This window comes from Halyomorpha halys, unplaced genomic scaffold, assembly GCF_000696795.3.
Source record: "Halyomorpha halys isolate HHAL.00 unplaced genomic scaffold, Hhal_1.1 Scaffold1096.1, whole genome shotgun sequence".
Taxonomy (NCBI): Eukaryota; Metazoa; Arthropoda; class Insecta; order Hemiptera; family Pentatomidae; genus Halyomorpha; species Halyomorpha halys.
The window spans coordinates 401,652-419,850 of NW_027110100.1; the positions used below are offsets into that span (position 1 = coordinate 401,652).

Consider the following 18,199-nt stretch of genomic DNA (forward strand, 5'->3'; position numbering starts at 1 on the left):
GTGCAAGTAATTTACATAAAATAGGATCTATGGCTAAATTGTATGGTGGTGCGTCAGTCTAGAACAGAAGTGCAAAAGAATGAATACCTAATGACTCCTCCCTCAAAATTTATTTTTCGAACAAGGTGATGTCCGTTCGGTGCAAGTGAGCATCGAAGTTCAAGAAAACAGGAAATACCAAGAATGACTCCACGTTGGTTCTCTCAACTAATTTAAATGTTATCAGCCGGAAACGGATCGACAGTCGTTGCCTTCGTAGCTAAGTGCTTTTTTCGTAACTTAAACAATCCATCTGTGATAAGATGACAGTGGAATGTTATTCATTATAAACTTATGAATTATTTTAAAAGACTATTAACACTATGCCTAATGTAAAAAGTATAATACGCTGGAACTGTGATAAGATATTTTTATATTTATTCAACAAATGTTTCATTATTATTATCGTATTAATATTTCATCTCATCCCCATAATTTTTTTCTATCATTTGGAAAATCATTAAAGCTGTGACATAATCATATTTTTATTTTCAAGAGCTTTGCCATGCCTAAAGTTTGATATAAGAAATTAGCCCTAATGTTATATCTCATTCAGTTCTCAAATTCTTACTAAACTTTTCATAAATAAAAACAGGATTAATATGATTTTTGGGACATTAATATCATTTTATTTTTTTTATAAATCTATCTCTAAGAATATTAAACTCTGAAAATATATCTTTTTTTCCCACAGTATTAATTTTAGTAATAAAGTATTTATTACTTACCCATAAGCTGCAAGGGTTGGGTCATAAGGGTAGTAACCTGAAGAAGGTTGAAGGCCTCCAGCCCAAGGAGACATCTCTGTACCCGTAGTGCCGTCTTTCAAGCCATACGGAGTACTCTATAGAATGAAAAAAAATGAAATAAGTTACAGATCTGTTTAGTACGAAACAAAATATAATCATACGTAAACTATAACTAATTATATTAGATAGTATTTTAATGGAGTATAATTATAAGAAATCATGTTTTAGTTCGACGATTAATTGATTAATAGTTGAACTTTAACCATTGTTGTCTAATACACCAAACTTTGAAACCTTTAAAAATACACACAGTAAGCAAATGGGATGGATTATTTTTAACTTAGCAAATGTAGGCAAAAGAGAGATAGCACACGGTGATGCACTCTCTTAAAAAATTCAACAGAACTATGTCATATCAGGTCCCTCAACCAACTTTTTTTTTGAAATTTTTATTGAAAAGAATTCACCAAAAATTGAGGGCATGAAGTAATATTGTCCAAATATTCAATCATACAATATGTATAGATATGGAAGAAGGAAAAAAGGTAAATGATAAATATAGTACTCACTGAATTAAAAGTAAATTCAAAATAATAATGATAAGGAAATATATAAATAAAATAAATTAACATTATGATTTATATAAATAATAATATGAATCAATATCAAAGAAGTATAAAATCAAATTGATCATATAATAAAAAAATCAATAATAAATAGTTTATGTACAAGACAAAGAAAATTAAATTTATGTAATAATATAATAAATTCAAATTCACGCCAATACAACTCCTCTTTAGACTTCGCCTAGTTACTTTAGTAACTTGCTTATCAGTAATTTATAAAGTAAGTATTAGGAACAACATTACATATAATAATAATGATTTAATAGTCAGTTCCAGCAAATATTTCACATCCGTTGGTCTCATAAACGTATGAATGAGTGTAAAAGTAATTTATACATTATTCACAAATTAAAGTCAATTATCTGGCAGACATTTAAAAGTTTCAGTGTACATGTTGAAATACAGTATTCAATAATGGCGCACAATGATGCGGAGGTTTGGTAGTAGGGGAAGGAATAATCTCTGAGAAAATGAAGGAATATCAGCAGACGACTTGAATACTGTTCATTGATTTTCGGGCTGCCTACGATACAATGGTAAGGAGTGAGCTTATAGTGGCCATGCATAAACTGGGACTTCCTAGTAAACACACCCGATTAGTAAAATGCACAAGGGTGAGCACAACCTGCCAAGTAAAATCCTGTGGATTATCAGAGCCTTTTAAAGTGGAATATGGTTTAAAACAGGGTGACCCAATAGCTCCTCTCCTGTTTAATATCGCTCTACAAGCAATCATAAATAGAGCAGGAAGGAACATTATTTACAAAGATGACCTAAGTTCTGGCCTCTGCAGACAACGTCGTCATCATCGGTAGATTGCTGCAGAGCATTAGGACTGCTTTCGAAACGATGGATGTCGAAGCAAAAAGGATGGGCCTGCCTATTAATGAGGGAAAAACCAAGATCATGCTGTTGGGTAAGAAGCCTCTGGACCAGTGACAAAGTCGCATTGTAATGGGCTCCTACTATTTCGAAGTGGTAAGAAGTTTTTCTTACCTTGGCTCTATTATCAATGAGAACCAGGATGAAGAAGTTAAAAGCAGAATTGCTGCTGGAAATAGAGCCTATTTCTCCATGATAAGGCTAATCAAAAGTAAACTTGTTAGCCATACCACCATGTTCGTCAAGTACAAAACGTTGATATACGGTAAGATGATTATCGTGACATACGGTGGAGAACCGTGGGCCCTGAGTAATAAAAGCATTTACCTGCTAGACAGGTTAGAAATAGTAATTCTGAGGAGAATCATAGGGCCCGTATGTGAGAATGGTAATTGGCGAAGAAGGAAAAATGATGAACTGTTTGGGCTCTATAAGGAATGTAGCATCTCCTCTTACATAAGGATACAGAGACTTAAATGGCTTAGCCATGTAATGAGGATGAGCGAGGAAAAAGTGGCTCATAAACTGTACAGTTACGTTACGGATGGTGTGCGCCAACGTGGTAGGCCGAAGGGCCGATGGAGGGATGATGTGGGGCGGGAACTGCGATAATTGAGGATCCTAGTTACCCTTACAGAAGATGAAGAAAGATGGTTGGCGGCCGTTGAGCAGGCCAAGGACAGCTTCATGCGCCTGTTGTGCCAGTGAAAGAAAGAGAAAAAGTAGGGAAAGGAATAGATGTTTAAAGGAAAGGATGGATGAGGATTGATGAATGGAGATAGGGAGAGAATTCCAGAAGGAGGTTGCACGAAGGATTTGAAAAGGAGACGGTCCTATGGGAGGGCATATAAAAAGCTATTGTTTAGGATCTGGTTAATGAATGGATGGATGGTTATAGAGTGAGGAGATCAAGGATATAAGTATGTTTTTAATTCAAAAACTTGGAATAGGATGTATTGTCTTCGGGAGTTGGATAGAGTCACTTCAGCTCGGTATACCAACGAAGACATACTGAATAGACTCATGAGACTTCATGCAGGGACATTTATTTATTATGAGATTCTCTTTGAGGACAACCCTTGTTGTTATAACCTGGTCTTGTATTGCGGTAATAATACTAATTGAATAATAATGTACAAGAAACATTTTTGGTTGCGCAAAGTAAGGAATATCATTACTAAATTATACATTCACAAATAGTTTTATCTATCTACTCATTTAATGCTAATGCAAGGCAGAAACAAATATCTCGTTGCCATTGTAAAATTAACTCGATAGTCATGTAAAATAATATATATGTAACCAATGAGGGTTAAAATATTATAATTTTATGAAGATACATAGCTCGCCAACCTATGAATTACCCGAAACATGATAAGTACTGAAATTCAGTAGCCATAATGCATGATCACATTATTCTGTGACATGGTCTGGCTATGCAAATTTTAATAAATTGACACGCAAATTCTTAGAGTCCTTCAGATGGTAAAGAAAAATTCTAAACAATCATTTGAAAGATTTGTTTATTTTTCTATTTTTTTCTTTTTTAATTCTACTCATTGTTGCATAAAAGAACTACGGTGCAAATCTGAATTGATTAGTTTGTAAGGCTTGGATATTTTTCCAGTGAAAAAAAAAACTGCTTGTTATGACATTAACGCTTATACACTAATAAGTACATATTAATTAATATATATATTAACTTTAAAATAGATAAGTCTATTATAATAAAAAAAGGTGATTACTGAAGATAAAAGCTCATAAATACAGATAACAGCCAGCCAAACTTTCCTTTACAGAATCGGATTGGATCTTTAAAAGAGAGTTTAAACGCTCGTGATGCCGACGAAGCGAGGCTGTTAGATTGCCGCTATTTGGAGAACTAAGCGGGCCGCCGTTAGATCTAACTGCTTCCAATGATAGAGTCTTATTGAGCCAGATCGTTAGCGATGTTAACCTTCCAGTGACATGGGACACACCAGTCACCTAATGCTCCAATCATATTCCCCGTAATCAGCTACATTTTTCCTCCGCCAAAACTTTCGCTCGTTATTTCGAAACCGACCAGCCGTGAGAAATGGCAGAGCAGGATAAACCTGGTCCCCGAAGCTCGCTTAGCCAAGGAATGTTGGGCTCCTAATGGTGGCCTAGTTCTAATCTGAGGCTATTTCATACATCTACATATATAATTGAATTTATCTGTTAAGTCCATATATTGTGCGAAAATTAAATAAAAAGAGCTTATTTGTTAACACTGATCACTGCAAAAAAAACTTTATCTTGTTCCACAGCTTGCAAAAACAAACGATTATTATTAATTTATTAAATAGAAAAGTTTTATAAAAAATTAAAATATAATCAATGTTTTCTCCTTGCAATAACTTATTTTTTACAGGACCTCTGCCATGATTTGAGTACAGTAAATTGTGAATGGCATTTTTCATTTATTCAACCTCTAATTGAGTTAAATCTTTCTTTTGTCAGTCTGGTGAGATTTATTTGTAGATTATAATGAAAGGAGGGATAAAGCACCTATGCATTGAATAATTGATGGATGGTGAAGAAGTAACGTTTTTGTACAAGCTTGCTTGAATAAAAAAGATTTTGTATGTAGGCTTGGTATACGTGTTTAGCCACCTTAAACGGTATCTAAAGTTTTGTTGTATACGTATGCGGGATTTCCTGTTATCAATCTTAAAATGTCAGTTCGGAAGGATTCTAGTCTAAATGAATCATTCATATGAAGATTTAATATAGTTGTGTATATATTTCCTTCTATCTAATTTTCAATTTCGAAGCGTTGCTATAACCGTTGCTATAAATGGGGAGGGGGCAAACCTAAAATTTCCACACAATTTTGTGTCACTTAGTAGAAAATGGCCTTGTTCGATTGAGGTTCAGCATAAAATTCTGATGCCGCTGCAGACGATTAAGCAAGTTCGCAACTGCAACAGCATTGGTCCAATTTCAGCCTGTGCGAATTCACTTTTATTTCATGGTGGCCCTATGGAATGAAAACTCTACCTTTACACTCTAGCTATAGTGATAACCTATAGCTATATTTTTCATCCCATTTACAATTACTTCATAAATGGGGTGAAAAAAAAGGTAAAATTATGAAAAGGGTTGAAGACAACCAAACGATGAAAAAACTAACAATGTAAAAGAATTAGGTATCCTAAGAAGTTAGTTAGCCACAATATTGAAAAAAAATAAAGAAAATTTTAAATATGTAAATGGATGTTTTAAAATGGATGCAATAATAATGTAAAAGAATTTAAGAAGACTTTGAAAGCTTCTAATTCATCAAGGAAATCTCAACAACTCGCTGTCGATTTTTAAGCACAATTACGGTGTGTTTATAATTTGTCATACAACACATTATTCGTATAACACATATATGAAATTATAGTTTGAATTCAATATAATTCGTTATAGAGAGATTAAAAAATAATGTTTAAACCTCGATATAACTATTTCCTTTTTAGTAAAATTATTTATTTATAATAATTACATTAAAAAAACCCAGAGACTCGTTATATGGACGTTTCACTTCATAGTATCACACGTCATAAGATTGTATATATGTTTATATTTTATATATTTGAATATATTTGTATACGATGTATTCAGCTCTCATACAAAATTTTCACTATAATCATAAATTAAGAAAACATTTATGAAGTAATTAGGACATGGAACCCAACCATTAAAAGGCAAAACCAATATTCCAATCAGTGGGAAATGGGCAGTATTAGAGCTAAGGACAACTGTGGTGACACTAACCGTAGAAGAATGGGCCACAGGCGGGATTTATGGATATATAATGGCCTGTGGGGGTGGTTTTGTGGGGCCTTTTGGGGGCTCAGGTGATCCCCCTAAATGAGGGTTGGCCCAGCCCCTACAACCACCCTCAGGATTGCTCAATTATTTCCTCATCAGTTACGCTCTTTCCATTGATCCCTACAGTTTTTCCCCAAATAACAAGACCACAATGTCCTTTCATATTTCAATTTGGACTTCTTTCTGTGTTATTTATCGCAGGAAAAGCAATATTCCTTACATTAGGGAATACATTTATATAAATAAAGTGTTATTAATTAAATAGATACATTTAAGTAGAACATTGATTCTTAATTATACTATATTTTTTATTGCAAAGTATATTCAGCACAATTTAATCGATTTATAATCTATATAAATATCTATATCTAATCCATCACTAGTTTTCAAAAACTCGTGGAAATAATATACCATAGAAAAGGTTTCTACTAACTACAGTATAAATTCAGTGTAACTCCATAAAATTCATTCACTCGTTCAATTCATCTCTCAGATACATCTTTTCTCTCAAGAAACCGTAAGAATAAATAATAAACGAATAAATCACTAATGAAAAAATAAATCCGTAATGCAAACACGTTACGAAGAGTTATTAATGCTGTTTAGTGAGGTTAAGTTCCAACACGCTGTGACTTAACGGACCCTCACGTGGATTTAAATATATCATAACAGCTTGATTCGAGCCTCGCAGAGGACTGGGTTTTTTGAGGTCATATGTAAAAAACATAACTCTCATTTGCATAAGTAAGTACGGGCATTAGTGTCACTTGGCGGCAGATGGATTAGCCAGATTTGAGTCCAGCGGTATTCTACCGGCTCGGAATAAAATTTAACTAAGGATTGGCTGAATTCTATATTAATAATAAAAGTATATGTATAATAACATAATAATAATATAAGTATACATTAATTTTTTATATATAGTTTTGTTTGTATGGCATAAACATTAATTTTAATACGTTTCTGTTTTGTAAAATACAATTGAACAAAGATTCGACCACATACTTCAAATTCGTCCCATAAGGTCCAGAAAAAAAGTGGAAAAAATTACCACAACCTGGTCACTGAGTTGAGTTACTGAATCACACAGCATACTGATCAGTCCACATAGATTATTTTTAAAAAAGAAGCATACAGAGCTAAACGGGACATATCTAGAAACTACAGAAAATTTAAATTGATATAAACTACGCAACATAAAATTGGTAATTTTGTTATATTTAATTACCGAAAGTTTATTTTTATTTTTCGGTTTTAGTCTATTTTGGCAAAAATCATTTGATATTAGTTTTTTATATATTTAATTTTTCAATTTTTTTTTTAACCTCCTATCGATTTTATTTAAGTTAGTTTTCTTCTTTTTAGAGAATTAATTATAAAATGTATGGGGCCATTTTAATTGAAAATAATTACCAGTTTTCATTTCTATTTTTTTTATTAGGTAAAAAAAATTTAATGAAAAATTAGTACCAAAGACAAAAAAAGAAAAGAATAAAATAACGCGTAACTAGTGATAGTGAAAAATTCGTATCCAACAAAGTCAAATTATTATAAGTTTCTTTATTATGAATTATTATAAAAAAGTTTTCTTAATTATCAAAAGGTTTAACAGCTTAAAAAAAATTTAATCCTCCTCTCCTTAAAAAGGAGATAGCTTCGAGACCTCCTACCCTACTGTTATTAGAGCTCGACCCTAATAATGGTAGATTCCCAATAACATTTACTAAGGTACGTATAAATTTATGTAATACAGTTGTAAATTTCAATAAATAAAAAATGGGTATTCCATGTTACATATTTTATTCCGATATTACAACACAACTTAAGGCCATTCTCAAGTATATTAATTAAAACTTTACCACAATCTGAAAACATTATAAAATATAACTAAAAAAACATATAACAAAAATATAATGAAAAATCAATAATAAAAGTATTTCTGTTATGAATTATTGGATTTTTAAGTATGAGCAGTACGTTATTAAAAGGAGTAGTTGATCATTGAAAACATAATACTGTCACTAGTAACTTGTAATTTTTTTTAATAGTATGAGTAGATTTTTCTTTTTTTTGATAAGGCTAGGTTTGTCTAAAATTAAAAAAAAAAAGAATTGTCCAATTTTATAAATATTATATTATTTATGTATTTTTTAAACCGTAATTATTAGTTAAAACTACTCATTGCACGTAAGAGTTTTACTCATCTCTATTCCATCTTTTTAAGGTTTCCTCCTTCATTTAAATATAAAATATATTAGTAAGGTCCTTCGATGCTTTAAAAGGGAAGATCCAACAGAACACAGGAAGCGCAAGGCAGAAGTAATAAGAGAAAGGGCAGAACATCTTGAGAGCTTCCACTACAGAATACTGAAGACTTCTACGGAGACAATTTATGCCCGAGGCAGCACATCCTCCCCTTGCTAATTCAGAATTATGACATAGTTGTAATCTTGAAGAGTTACAAGGAGGCCCTACATAAATGGTAAGCTTTATCTGCCGCATCTTCTAGCCGCACAATCTACCGCTCTTTATAACTCGCAACTCGCTCACCATTAGCTTCCCTTAGGTAAGCAACATATATAATTCAATTATCTCTAAAGGCATCTCAACTCCTTACTAGATTTATCCTCCCTTGTTTCAGAAAACGTTAGTCCAATTAGCAAATAAATTCTTCTCCGAAAAGGTCATACGGACCAGTAATTTAAATTTCCTAGGTGCTGTTTCACTCGTTAAAAATAATAAATTTTAAAAAGTCAAGAGTCCTATTGGGTCTAATATTTTCCAGATACATTGAATATGTGTTTCGTGGTTCATTCTTAACAAAGTTGAATCAATGAGCTTGTGAAGAGGTGCTTGTCAAATATTTTGAGTTTAAATCGGTTGTATTAAAGAAATAATACAGTATATTTACTTTTGTTTTCATTAAGAATGTCACTAAGTTTTCAAATTAAAATTCAATGTCATTAGAATTCAAATGAACTGTTTATAAAGTGATGTCAGAAAGCTTCAACTAAAAGACTTCATTATCCTTAAATTAAGTATACCGGTATTAAGTAAGTGATTTACGTCCAATTCGGAACAAATAAAAATATTTGAGGGCTTGACACACGAACGTAACCACATGTTCTTTTTTTTTTAAATTTTCCGTTAAATTATCCAATAAGACCTATGTCTGAAAATTATTTATTTCAAGTTTCAGGAAACTGTATCAATAATAAAAAACAACAGCGTAACAGGAGACACATCTTTACAATCCCAAGTAATAGTCTCTAAGCCCCCGATTTATTAGTCCTCAAACACTTACAAGTATTATATTTATAGCGTTCAATTTACTGATAAAATATAGACCTCTTCTTTGAATATATGTTTCATTTAATATATATACAAAGGTTTTATATTTCACGGAAGCACAAATTCAGAGATAAAAAAAAATAATGTAATGAAATATTCTTATAAATTTTAATTTCATAACAACTAATAAGATATTTAATACACCACAGAAAATTCAGATTCACTATTAAACATAAAACTCATAATTATGAGCTGTTAAGTTATAAAGTCGATATTATTGCAACAATAAATTCTTAGCTATAAAACACTTAATTTTATTATCTTATATTCAAAATTAAATTTGTAACTTTCGAAATCTATCTAAACATTATCATATCTATCATTTTTAAATGATAAATTAAATGTCTAATTTAAATACTTATGTAGTTATAATATCTTGAGTATAAAATAAATATGGAAGTCTATTTATGAAAAAAAAAAAAAGGTTTATTTTGTATTATTAGAAACTATTCTTTCATATGTTTTAATCAAATATCATTTTTCAATCAGTAATCATACAAAAAAAAGTGCATGTTTTAGTATTGGTTCTATGTTGTTATGTTTTAGTATTAAACATAACGGCTTTTATGTTAATGTCTTAGTATTAAAAAGAGCATAATGTGTAAAATTTAAAAAGAAAATCTTGCAAAAGGTATGTTTTACAAAAATTATTCTTAATATATAATTATACATATTACTTTGCTTAATGGGTCGGAATTATTTTTTTTTTTAAGGCCGAATATAATTATAGAGGCTCTATAGCTTTCTATTGAAATCTTTTTTAAAAATAAAATTATCTTTTAAGAAAATTAAAGCAACCTCGTAAACGACTTAATTTATTAATAATTACCTTCTCTAAGAATCATTCAACGACTTAAAAAAATTAAGCATTGCAAATGTAAATGAAAGAAAGAAGAGAAGTGGATTGTAAAAGTTTTAAATTTAAGAAGGAATTATATAGAAAAAGTTATATGGGATAAAGGCAATTAGCCTGCATTTTAAAGATTTTAAAAAAGAAAATGACATCAAAATGAAGGTTTCCTTGAGAATGACCTGAGGGTCGAAACGTTGGAAGGTTTGTAAGGAAAAAAAGGATCAAATTTGTTTTTAAATAAAAAAAATTAAGTTCAAAAAGATTTTTAGAAAGAATTCACGTCAGTAATTGAGCGAGGGGTGAGTCGGACCATGAGTCAAAACTAATTGCCAATTGAGTACCGCTGATTAGTTCAATGATACAAAGGGACCGCATTTATTGAGTTCAACCGCCCATTATTTTCTTGTGTACCTTTCTTAATTTTCACAAAATGGAACTGGCTGCTGTGGAAATTGCCACTTTTAATACTTTAGTCCCCTCTCTAGGAATACATTCTTTCTATCTTCAAAATATTGGGTTTTATTTTACTTTATATTTAATTTTATTTGTTGGTTTATATATATATATTTTTTTTTTCATTCTTTAATTTTCTATTCATTATTTGTTTATAATTTAATTTATATCTCGGTTAATATGGTATGAATATACTCTCTGATTTCTATTTTCATTGTCTGTAAATATATGACAGAATGTAGCATTACACAATACAATTTTTTAAAAAATGTTGATTAGTGAGTTTTAGGACATTGAATATTTGACACTGAACTTGTTCGACATCAGCAGGTGCACGTGTTAATTGAATAATCTAATTCGTTGATGATATTATGAATAAATTAGTTTGATTAATTAATTATTCATGTGTTTTTTTTCGATAAGTTAATAAATATTTCATGTGTTTGAGAATATTAAAAGAATGTTTGGAATTTTCAATTGTTTGTCAGCCAACATTATTTATTTCTTATAAATATTAAAATATCAATTTTCAATATATCAATATTTGAGGATCTAGGTCATAAAACATGATACTGAAACAAATGAAAACTTTCGAAAATCTCAAGTCTTTGTTAGTTACAATGTTTTACCCTAAAGAAGTGACTTTTTGACAATAATCATTTCTTTGAAAATACAAAACATCCTAAAAATTATTTCTAAAATCTTTGAAATTAGCCCTAAAGAATCTGATGAAGCTAAAAGTTTCAAATCGAAAAAAATGTTAGTTACCACCTTTTTCTCTCAAATGACTCATTAATTAATATTAATCTATGATGCAATATTAATTATTGGAGTCTTTCAGTTGACATAAAGATTAGCTCCATAAAATCATCTTTTTTTTCTTAATATTAATTTTATAATAATTCAGAATTGGATAAATAAAGAGAACAATGTAAGTTTCAGTATTTTTTTTTTCAATTTTTATATTTCTATCATACTTTTTTGTATAAGGGTTTTATCACCAGAAATATTATCAACAGTACATTTATGAAAACTTTTGTAATTCAAGCTATTCTATATTTTAATTTTAATTTAAGTTAGTTAAAAAAATAATAATAATAATTCCCAGTATTAATACAAAACCTTCATTTAACACGTGTCTCATTAATATTTTTCCAATGAATAATTATTTATTCTCTATTTAAATAAAAATATTTAGTTTTTAAAGAGCAAAATTATTTTTTCAAAAAGGTTCAATAATTATGTAGATATTTAAAAATTAACATTATTTTTTCATGAAACTTTACTTATTTTCGAAATATAAATTTTGTGATACAAAAATGGTGAAACAGATTTACATATAAGTCAGTTCTAGAATTTCGAAAACAAAAATTGTTTAGAGACGCCGTTTAACGACAAACTCATACTCATTATTTAACAAAAAATAAAATGAAGGAAGGTCGTCCTGGAGGTGACCAAAAAAAGTATAATGATAGAAAATTATATATTAGTTACACTTCATCCCACTTTTCAGGGCTGAATCCTAATGGTTTTAAAAATTATTACTGTTATTTACTAATAAAATGTTTTCTACTATTTTTGTATGTTTCTAGAAGGAACTCGGACCATCTTGAATATCGTACGGTCAACTATTATTCTTCCAATATTAAAAAAAAATTAGGCAGATTTTTCTAATTGTAAAAAATATTGTACTTAGATAAAAATATTAAAGGGAAAAAATACACAAATGAAACTAAAATTAATTATCGTAGATGAAATAATTAGTAGACAGAAAAAAGATTTTTAAAAACATTTTTAATTTTCATAAGAATATTGAATTAAATTTTTAAAAAATGATGTTGCTACGTCATTATAGTCACTCAAATAAGAATTAAATAAATAAAAATTAAATTTAAAATATATACATCATTTACGAAACCTTAAGAGATTTTAAATTAAATATTGTAATTTGAACAAGCTCTCTGTACGGTGATTAAGTGAATTTCCGATTCAACGTGATGGAGCACCTATGCATTATACACAGCCGGTGGCTTTTGTGCACAGCCTAATTTTATCAGTGAAGCAGCATTCATTATAATTCATGAAGACAGGTGTCTATTTTTCCTGTCTCGTTAATATAATTCCGATGAGTTAAAGATCATTTTGATAAATATGTATAAATTTTTGGAGTTGAGTTAGTGGGATAGATAAATAATAACTCGATCCCTATTGTCGTTAAGGTAATAAACCATAACCCTCAATAATTCATATTTATCGCTCTTTAAACGGGACGCTTTGGCACTGGATATCAATTTCATATTTAGAAAACCGCCTAAATCATATTTAAGTTATTAATAGATGTGCCCCTCTGGCCATTGTTCCTATTATTATCGAGTCGTTAGATATCTCTCGCCCAGGCGTCATATTTTTTTATTAATGGTTCATATTTATAAACAAATAAAATTTATTTATGATAAGCGGCCTGAAGAATAGTATCATAAATTTAGAAATATATGAGCGGATTGGAAGTATTATATTAATAATCCATTTAATTATTTCTCATTTATTATCATAATGAATAATAATATTGGCATGTAATAAAATCGTAAATATGAAGGAATCATAAAGAACCTGTACTCAGCACAATAGTGCAGCATGTGGTAATCATCTAGGGAATTGGAGAATGCGCGCCGAGCCATATGCTACAAGAATGAACCGCCCTTATTTCAATAGTGACAGAAGGGATTAGAATGGCACATATTGCAAAGGGGAGTGCCAATAGAGTTTCAAAATTTATAATTAAACTAAGCTGTATATATTTTACATAACTCATATTTTTGCATTTGATAATATCCGTAGCTATACCAAAGAAGTTGATAAGTCGAATTCATGGTAAATTCTGATATAAAACTGTTGATTGATATGAAAAAAAAAATTAAGGGACCTGGAAGTATTCAGAAATTACTGATGAGTTTAAATATAAAAGAGTAGATTTACCTATAAAGCTGTTAAGGAAACTAATATCTGTCGTTTAAATCACTAATTACAAGCAACAAAATATCTGACTAATTAGTTCTTTCCAGTAAATATATAGCTGCGATGAGGTAAAAGATAACTAAGCGACCTCTTCTCGGTAAGAGTATTTGCTGTATTAGGGATAACAGAAACATCACAAAAAGTAAGAGCTGAACCTCCCAGGTTTAGACCGAAACGTAGATGGGCAGATTTTGTAAAATCTGACTTCAATGGTTGTGATTTTTACGGGCTTTGCTAAGCCTTATTATTAATACTGGCAACACTGAACTTAGCCACAATGGTAATTTGTCATTTAATTTAAAAAATATATATATTATTCTAACTATGAAATTGGACGTCAGCGTAAAAAAATATGCACTAAATCTGAAAATTGTTACTTTGGTCAAAGAAAAAACTTTCTTTTTTTTTCTTATCCGTGATGAATTTGTAGAAATGTTAATTAGGATTTTAGAAGGAACACTTCAATTTAAGTTGGAACTGTAGTAAATAAATTCTGTTGAACAAGTTTTCATGTAACCTTGATTCCAAATTGATAATACATTTTTATTCTGATTTATGTATCAAAAATCCATTAGAAATTATCAAAATATATTTTTTTTCAATAAAGTTCATATTATAATATATGTAATGAGGATTGAAATTTTACAAAATGTATTTATTTGTTTAAAAAAAAAAAGAAAAAAGGTTTTTGCCCGAGAAACTATAAACTTTATTGTTTTTTATAATATCAGATAAAAGCTCTAAGGAAAAAGAATCAATCAATGAATGGTTCTGGTAAAGAATCGACCATGGAGTGAATAGTTTAGTTAAAAGAATCGCACTTCCGATCACTACTTATGAATACTTCCTTCATGTCAGATTTATTACTGGCATAAAAAGAACAATAAATAAACCTTTCCAATGATTTTCCTATGATAGTTACAGGTATGTCGCAGAGAGTGGATATATATAAAGCTAATTTTATGTTTATCGACTGAAGGGTAGTAGGAGTGAGGGAGGGAGGGAGGGAGCGGTGATTTAGCGGCAAAGGGGTGGATATTGAATACAGATTCGGGGTGGATTGGAGCAGTCCCGCCTCTAGGGTATATATAATACAGATTTATCGAGCCTCTCTCTCTATAGTCCCCTTCTTCTTCTTCTTCTTTACCGTCTTCCACGCTTTGCCAACCTTTACAGGAAGAGGAACAGGAAACTTATAGCTTATAAGATATTGCTTCACCTCCTACAACTGTTTTTTTTTTCTGATAGTGTTCAAAATACAGCCTTCATATACTCGATACAAACTTTAAAAATAAGTTCTTTTTTATTTATACTTATCACTTATTGCTTCTTTATGCTATTTTATTTTATTTACTTTGTTCATTTTTATATAATATTTAGAATTTTTTAAGCCCCACCATAGTTTGCTTTAGTTCATCTTATTCTCTAGCACTGTTAATATATTTTAGTCTTTTGTATATTTCTTAGCCCTGATGAAGCCCAGAAATGTGAAGCGAAACGTTGGCTCTTGAGTCTACTTTTTGACCGCACCCGGACCAATTTCCTTTTAATTACTACTCACTGTCACTCAATGATCTTTCAAAAAATAACATAGATATAATAACTTAATAAACGGTTTTAAATTAAATGAATTGAAGGGCTTAGTGCAATATTAGTATGATGGAATAATGGTGTTGGATATAACAATAAATAACTTCTTAGACAAAAAAGCTTTGCGCACTAAATTATTGTTGTTTTCAAAATTTTTGTTTGTCACATTCTTATCCCAAGTTAATCAATTCATTGTTTTAATTGTGAATCATTTTTCCATTTCCAGCATCAAAGCAAAAACTATTATTATGAAAAAGATGGACGGGGACGTTTCGTCCTTATTTACAGAGCTTCATCAGTGCTGTTCCATCTATAGATAGAGATATCAAAACAGTCGTTTCATATCTAATACTTCAATGTATTCTTCTTTATTTATACTTATAGCTTATTACTTCATTATTTTTTTATATTTGATTTACTTTGTTAAACTGTTTCGATATAAACTGGAACAGCTCTGATGCTAAGTGGAGCTAATCGTCGGCAAATAAATTGTTTTTAACTATTTTTTTTCTGTTGACCGCACCCGGATTATCCTCTTCATAATTTGAAATAGTACAGTCAATCATTCATATATATACAAAAAAATAATACTTTTATTATGCCTTAAAAATTTAATATAAATATAAATAGTTTTTTTTGTATATTTTTATGGTATTTTAAGTTTAGCACATGATAACCTTCGTTAAGAGATTAAACTGATGATAGAAGATAGAAATTATCCAGTACGATAAGGCCAGAAACAATTTTTTATAATGAAAATTCTATAGTTTTAATCTTTCCAAAGTGAGCTCTTCATTTATAAAAAACAACATATTCTAACGAATACCTAGCAAACGTAATAAAATGATTTTCTAAATTGAAGAAAGCAATCAATGTTTAAATATTTATGGATAATTAAAAATATCTAATATTCACTTTTTCAAGCACCTTTTTGAAATTAGAATTAATTGGGCACAAAACGTTAGAATTGTAACAAAGTAGAGAATATATAAAATAGAGGAAGAAAAATGCACAATTAATTCTAAAAAAATCTAGCTGCAGAGTTTGTGGATATAATAAATAAATCATAACCGTTATACTCATGAAAACCAGTGATTCTAACTCTCAAGGTAAAAAAAAACCGATAAATTTAAACAATCAACTACAACAAAAAAAATATTTTGTTTTTTTAAATAAATAAATAATGATTATCGTGAACATTAGCACTTGCTTGTGATTCATTTTCTATCGCATTTTAAAACGATTGTTACAAAAATAAAGTTTTAAAACATTAAATTGAACTAATTATAAAGACTAATTCAAAGATGAGAGGGAACGATTATTTTATCAAATAATGAAATGCCGAAGAGAGGGCAAGGAAGGATGGATAAGGATCATTAAGCCCCCTAATTCTGAAGGAGGAAAGGGGAAATAAATGAGGTGGTAAACCAATGAAATGAAAAGACAATTTGGAGGGGAGGTAGAAGAGCCTGTTGCTGATTTGATAAGGAAGGTGTGCCATATTAATCCCGAGATAAATGGACCAAATAATCAGATGTGTGCGCCGCCCCCCAAATGAATATATACTGCATTTTTCAATCTGCCCCTGCTATCCCATGGGTAAACCACCCCTTGACACCGTTCAATCAGTCAGCCCTTCAACCAAGATCGATATTTCTCTTTCTTGTATCTTTCAGGGTGATGTTTAGCTTCGATATTTCCAACATTATTATCCATATTCCTTCCATTTATTATATATTGTAATGCGTATCAGTGAATCTAATTGATTATTATACGTTTATATATTTTAAAAATATGGTTGGATACAAGAAGTAAACCAGTATTTTATATAGTTAATATGGCATATTTTTTTTAATACATTATACAAATAAATAAATTTTATGTAAAATGATAAGTAATTTTCGTAATATTTGAGAAATAATTTAAAGACACATTATTTCATAGCTCGATAAATGATTTAAGTACACTGTTTAAATAAATCAATTACGTTAGATTAATATCTTTCTGTTATTTATATTGAATCATGTATATATTTTTTTGGCCTTATTTGAGTTATATTCTGACAATTTTGATTGATAAATTTATTTGATTAAAGTTATTCTTTTAAAAATAATGTTGCCAAAGATATTTAATAACTATGAATTTCAAGTTATTACCTGAGTCTCATTTTTATTTTTCTTCTTGAAATAATTTAATAGATTAAGCTGAGGTGTTATTCTTGATTAACATAATTATATATAAGTTTATTAATGAATGGACATAAAAATTTAAAAAGTAAGAACTGACCAGAGCTGAAGTAATAAAAAACTAACTAATCACAAAAGAATGAAAATATGTTTAGGGGAAATATGAAAAAAAAGTAAGATTGGATGCATGATAATCTATGACATATGTTACAGAGGCACTAAGCTTCACCATTAAATTTATAGTAATAATTACATGTTATGGATAAAGTAAAAAGAAATGAGTAGAAAAAATTCATAAAAAAAAAATATGGGCCATATAATTATTTAATATCGCTGATATAATTTATACAGTCTTATATAATTTATACAATCGTATATATATCGTATTGTATATAATTTATACAATCTTAATATAATTTATAACGCCCGACAATATAATATTGAATTAATGAGGAGAAGATGGTTGGGGGTGCGGTCAATGAAACACAAATAAGTATGACTAACTTATTTTAATGTGCCGACGTTTCGGCTAGAGTTTCTAGCCTTCTTCAGGGCTAAAAACAAAACAAGATAACAACCATAAGATAATAACTACAGTAAGTATAGAAATAT

At 29.6% G+C, this 18,199-nt stretch overlaps 1 protein-coding gene across 4 annotated transcripts in view; it reads right to left on the bottom strand.

Annotated features, from left to right (window-relative positions):
• LOC106688273 (homeobox protein caupolican) overlaps nt 1-18,199 on the bottom strand; it is a 225,909-nt gene that overhangs the window by 66,856 nt on the left and 140,854 nt on the right. For all 4 annotated transcript variants that reach the window (XM_067048177.1, XM_067048176.1, XM_014432665.3 and 1 more), the window contains exon 4: nt 768-883. In XM_067048177.1, coding sequence (XP_066904278.1) covers nt 768-883 — 116 coding nt within the window. The remainder of the gene's footprint in view (nt 1-767; nt 884-18,199) is intronic.